The 6,000-nt window shown below is 39.6% G+C and overlaps 1 protein-coding gene across 2 annotated transcripts in view; it reads right to left on the bottom strand.

Moving 5' to 3' along the window:
- Positions 1 to 341: 341 nt before the first annotated feature.
- CPSF3 (cleavage and polyadenylation specific factor 3) overlaps positions 342 to 6,000 on the bottom strand; it is a 33,395-nt gene continuing 27,736 nt past the window's right edge. For both annotated transcript variants that reach the window (XM_086325542.1, XM_086325543.1), the window contains exons 15-18: positions 4,656 to 4,743; positions 3,644 to 3,713; positions 2,499 to 2,595; positions 342 to 529 (exon numbers count right to left, since the gene is read on the bottom strand). In XM_086325542.1, the coding sequence (XP_086181668.1) occupies positions 428 to 529; positions 2,499 to 2,595; positions 3,644 to 3,713; positions 4,656 to 4,743 (357 nt within the window). In that variant the 3' untranslated portion in view covers positions 342 to 427. The remainder of the gene's footprint in view (positions 530 to 2,498; positions 2,596 to 3,643; positions 3,714 to 4,655; positions 4,744 to 6,000) is intronic.

The following is a 6,000-nucleotide window of genomic DNA, read 5'->3' as shown; positions in this document are numbered from 1 at the left end:
AACTATAAATTAAGGAATTTGGTAAGAATATTGGAAAGAAATAGAAAGGGGGCTTAAAACTTTTAAGTGATAATCTCTAATTAGCAATTCAAATTAAGAGGATATAAATGAAAACTCAAACCATCACACATTACCTTTCCTTAAAAGGGACATAAGATATTCCGACCCTGCTGCTGGGAGCAGATCTGAAGTTCCTGAGGGAGCTGCATACATGCCTAGAAGTAGAATCAGTAACAGCAGTTTATTCAGCGGTGTGAGAATAATGGACAAATTTGGTGGTGATTTAGCAGTATTCAAGGTGCTTGGATAAAGGCCAGTTGCCATCGAAAGTGAACAGGGTACCCCAGAGAAATGAATGTATTTTATTTTAAGCAACAGAAGTAGACTCAGGCATTACAAAAGGCTGAATGTCGACAGACAGAGGCTGTCAGTGGACGGGTGTGAGGGCCTCGTACAGTCTCTGGGCCGCCAGTTCCACCATTTCTCGGAGGGACTCGTCATCTTCACTGCCTTCTTCACATTCTACAGTCTGAAAGTGAGAGCACAGACATGCCTTTTAATGCAAGTGTCTAGAATTATTATATGCAAGGTAAACTAATGCTCTTTAAAAACAACTGGTTCCCAAGGGGGTGGGGCCTTGATTATTAAAAGCCAGAAGGGCTGCACTGCATACCTGTGCGCTTGCACTGGATGCAGAGATTCCCAGTGGCATGATGACTGGGTCTAACGAGAGGCTAACTTGGGAGGGAAAAAAGAATAAAAGGAAAGCTGAGAGAACTGTTTACTTCATAGCCTGTGTTTTGATCCAGCAAATGATACTCCAGGAATTTAGTCTATGCAACACAAATTACTGAAACACTGAGCAAACAATAGATGTGGTCATCTACTCAACATCTGGTATTAAATTTGATTTATATTCACTCATCGTCTCCTGTGCCTGCGTGCTCAGTCACATCCAACTCTTTGTGAGTCCATGGACTGTATCCTGCAGGCTCCTCTGTCCATGGGATTTCCTGGGCAAGAATACTGGAATGGGTTTCTGTTTCCTCCTCCAGGGGATTTTCCCGACCCAGGGGAAACCATGTCTCCTGCACTGGCAGGTGGATTCTTTACCACTGTACCATCTGGGAAGCCCAGTCATCTCCCAATTACTTCTTAACTACAAAGAACTATACTGTTTAAAAGAATTTTTGTTATACAATAAATATCCCTCATGTAAAAATTTAGCAATGAAAACACCCTTAATTCTATGACCTACTGATAACTACTTTTAACCTTTCAGTATATAATCTTCTAGACTTCTGGCTATACACATATTCCTTTAAAACAAAAATGGGATAATTTATCATACTTGCTATCTTATAACTTTCCCCTCCCACTCAATAATGTAAATGGATGACTTTGCACATTAATAAATCATTCCTAGTGGCTGTACATATAGTATCATCATAAGGGTATAACACACATATTATTTTTTCAGTTGTTTTATTTATTAGATCCTACTCTTGGAAATGTAGGTCTCTTGCAGTTTTTCTGTGTTATAATCAATGCTAAAATAGACATCCTTTTATAGATACTTTTGCTCACTTGCCTAATTATCTTCTTTGGTTAAATCCAGGAAGTGGAATTGTGGATAAAAGTATTTATTTTTTGAAGACTTTCGATGCAGATCACCAAACCACCCTGCAGAAAGAATGCGCCACCCAACTTCTAGCCTCTTCCTTGTCCAAAATAGCCCTGGAAGTCACTGTTCCCCTCTTCTTTCACTGTCACTGGGTCATAGCACCCTTTTTAATTCGTGCCAATATAAGCACAGAAACAGTGACGTCTCATGCTTTAAATGTGTATTTCCTTTAATTATTAGTGGATCTGATTTGAACGTTTGTTTCATAGGTTTACTAGCTCTCAATATTTCTTCTCTAGGTTCTTAGCTTTTTTTCCTTCTTATTGAGGTAAAATAAATCTAGTGTTTTCTCAAAACATCTAAACAGTCAAAGTATATACAGAAGAAATACCAAAGGTGTTATTTGTTTAGAACTGTTTTAATCTTCAAAAACAACTCCACAAGGAGGATGTACTTATTCATTTCTGTCTGTGACATAATCCTGAAAGATCTGCTGGGTGTGGTGGGAGGAGGCCCTACACTCTCGAAGCCCATTGTTTGGAAAAATCACTTGGATCTTGCTGCCAACAGAAGAGCAGCTTCTCTGAAAAATCTGGAGTCAACTGGACGCCACACTAGCGAAATGCTGAGGTTAAGGCACATTATTCAAATAGAAAACAGTGGAGGAATAAAGACAAGGGAAATGTGTGCTACGCAGCAACGTGCAAAAAACACTCATGATGAAAGAGAAATAAAAAGGACACAGAACTGGTAACACAAACACAATTTTTAAAATGTAGGAAAAAACTGGAAGGAAATGCCAAAATGTAAGAGATTTTTGCTTTCACTTTTTTCCTCCAGATGTCCTGAAACGTAGAAATGAACAGCTACATACCCGTGTCTCCAAATTTATGTTAGCAGTTTTTCCATCCACTGTGACACTAAGAATAGAACCATCTTTTACACTAACACAGTCTTCTCCAAATATGTCCCTTAAAATAAACAAAGATGCGCTATTAGTGGAGAATGCTTTACAAATATGTAGAGTACAGTTTTATATATTTGGGGGAAAATAATATTGGAAATAGCCTATAGTTGTGAAGTGGAATACTTATACCTACCCCCCAAAAGCTAAAGTGTCAGTTGCTCAGTTGTGTCTGACTCTGTTGTGACCACATGGACTATAGCCCGCCAGGCTCCTCTGTCCATGGAACTCTCCAGGCAAGAATACTTGAGTGAGTTGCCATTTCCTACTCCAGGGGATCTTCCCCATCCAGGGATCAAACCCAGGTCTCATGCATTGCAGGCAGAGTCTTTACTGTCAGCCACAGCATTTATCCCCATCTACTCCTGAGATTTATTTACTTTCATATATTTTATTAATTTTACAAGACAGGTGAAATACACAGCTATCATTTATTAAGAATGCTCCATTCAGCAGGCACTGTGTTAGGTACTTTATATTCATTATCTTAATCCGTATGTATTTTGGTAAGGGGGCTTCCCTGGTGGCTCAGCTAGTAAAGAATCCGCCTGCATGCAGGAGACCTGGGTTTGATCCCTGGGTTGGGAAGATCCCCTGGAGAAGGGAAAGGCTACCCACTCCAGTGTTCTGGCCTGGAGAATTCCATGCACTGTATAGTCCATGGGGTCTCAAAGAGTCGGACACAACTGAGCAACTTTCACTTTCACTTCATTTTGGAAGGAGCCCCTTCCAGACAGGAGGGAAGCAAGACACAGATTTGCTTAAAGCCCCAAGGCTATGAAGCACTGGAGTAGTCTTCAAATCCAAGCACCCCAGTCCACTGGCTCTCTGGGCCTTTAGATCAATTCCAAAGGCCTCCTGTGAGTTACACTCAGCAGTGGCTGGGGTATTTAGTTGGAAAGAAGCGGTTCAAGGCACTTTACTGATAGAAAAGAGTCACCCAGACCAGTTCGGTGACCTTGTCTGAGCCTCAGAGCCAGGCAGCGATGGCACCGGCACTGAGCCCCTCCCTCCTGCGTCACTACCCGGCTGAGCAGTAATCACGCAGCACTTACTGAAGCATGATCTCCAGCCTCTTGCTGTAAACGTGCATTTCTAATTTTTTAGAAACCTTCTGTACTGCACCTGGGGAAAAAAAGGAACGGTGGGTTCAATGTCCATATTCCTGGTTAGGATAATTTCCAAATCAACAATCAGAAGACAGTTGCTGAGAAACCAAAATGGTTAATTGGAATCCTTTAAGTGACAAATATACATAGAGCATCAACTTGTGGAGGTAAGTTGAGAAAAATGTGTAGCTTTCTTATGTGTCCTCAGAGTGGGGGGACTCAAAATAAATGGCAGATAGGGCTGAACATGCATGCAGGTACAGATACAGCTGCTGTTTCCAGACCTAGACTGAGGTGTCATCAGGTGAAGAAACGAAACAGGAGCAAATGCTATCAATGAAGAATAATAGTGTTTCACAGAAGGTGCTTCTAGAATAGAGCTGGCATGTGAGGCTTCCTGGAATATTTCAAGCTTAGCTTCCTCCCCAGGAACACAAAGGCCCACCGTACACGTGTACCTTAACATGCGTTACACTGAAGTATGCATAAAATAGAATCAAACTATAAAGAAATGATACAAAGATATTTTCATGGGCGTTTTCTTTGATTAAAAAATGCTCCTTAGCAAAGAAAACAAAATTACTGCAAAACTGCCCCCAATGGAAATTCCATTTTGTTAACAAGTTTTACTAGACATGAATATAGCAGCATATTTTCATATTAGAAATGTTGGCTCAACTCAGCAATATTCTGGAATTTCTGATTGTTTTTAAGAGGACTATTACTAAAGAGATTTTTTATCTTCCTGTTAATTGCAACCACATTTTTACAGCACGAATGGAGAATCAGGATAAAAAGTAAGTAAAATATTAGTAATATACACTGTTATTCATATATCTTGGATTATAGGAATGAAATAATAAAGAAATTTCAAGTTCTTGAGGACTGTTTTATGCTTTATATTTCACAGAACCATGGGATAAATGAAAGAATTGAAAAAAATGAAGTACTTCTGTACCTTTCCTTATTTTTGGGTTTGACTGAACTTCTAGTATCACGGTTGTGACTGTATCTGCATACATATCATTGGAAGGATTTGCCAACCACTGCAAGGAAAGAGGCAGAATTAGCAGGGTCCAGCCCAGCCACGCTCACAAACTGTAATCACCAGCACCCATCCACAGACTGTACGTGGGGGACTACTGCTTCTAGCATTTCACTGAAATCAACCGACCCATTATTTACTGAAATTAACTAATAATGCTGACTTCTCTAATTTTTTTTTTAAACAACAGTAAAATGTTTTATACCAAGTAGGTCCTTTGTGGTGAGTGTCTTATACGCATCCTCTCATTTAACTCACATCTTCATTATAAAGGAATAAACTGACTCAAAAGTAATTTGTGTAAGATAACATAAACAGTAATTAATTGCTAGTTTTGGGATTCAAACTTAAATTGCTAGTCTCTATATTTTAGTAGCACAGCCAGTTTCATCTTTAAAGATTTACTCTGCCTCTCATATGAAGCCTAAGGTCCTCTGTCACTGTCCTGTGCCCAGTGCTCTAGAAGAGTCTTCCCTGTCTGCCAGGTTAGGTGAGATCCCCACCCCGCCTCTTATCATTCTCTGTCCAAAGAGTACTTTTATAAGCAATAGAGTCACTTGAAGATCTACCTTGAAGATCTTCTTTGGCATGTTAATTCTAGGAAATAAAAAAATGCATTCTCTTAATAATATTTAGTAGCAAGAGCTAAATTAATGTCTCTAATAACTTCTCCCCTTTCTTAGATATGCTTTATATGACTATATTATTTTATGTAACTTCATGTTATAGATAACTATTTCTCTTGACAGTTTTTCAGTTACTTTTAACCTTATAAACACAATTCAAACTTAAATCAGAGAACTGCAGTGGGAACAGCACGGACCAATCTTTTTCTGTTTGTTTAAACAGTAATATGTATAAACAGAATAGTAGACCACAGAGCTGGGAAATTTACAGTCTGCCGTGAGGCAAAGAAACAGACAAGGTATCTTCCTGGATCATTCAGTTCCAGGACTCACTGAAGAAAATCCTTCTTTAAATAGATGCCAACCTATGAAAGGGCTTCCCTGGTGGCTCAGACGGTGAAGAATCTGCCTGCAATGTGGGAGACTTGGGTTCGATCCCTAGGTTGGCAAGATCCCTGGAGAAGGGCATGGTAACCCACTCCAGTATTCTAGCCTGGAGAATTCCATGGACTGTACAGTCAATGGGGTCACAAAGAGTTGGACACGACTGAGTGACCTTCACAACCTATGAAAATCAACCATCAGAGTCATTTGGTGTGTGGGTCCTAAATTCTACCAATATGAATTTAAAA

Source organism: Bos grunniens, chromosome 11, assembly GCF_055505025.1.
Source record: "Bos grunniens cultivar Pamir isolate PY7600 chromosome 11, Bosgru_T2T1.0, whole genome shotgun sequence".
NCBI classification, from domain to species: domain Eukaryota; kingdom Metazoa; phylum Chordata; class Mammalia; order Artiodactyla; family Bovidae; genus Bos; species Bos grunniens.
The sequence above is the reverse complement of the archived record's forward strand: the minus strand, read 5'-3'. Positions and strand labels throughout refer to the sequence as shown.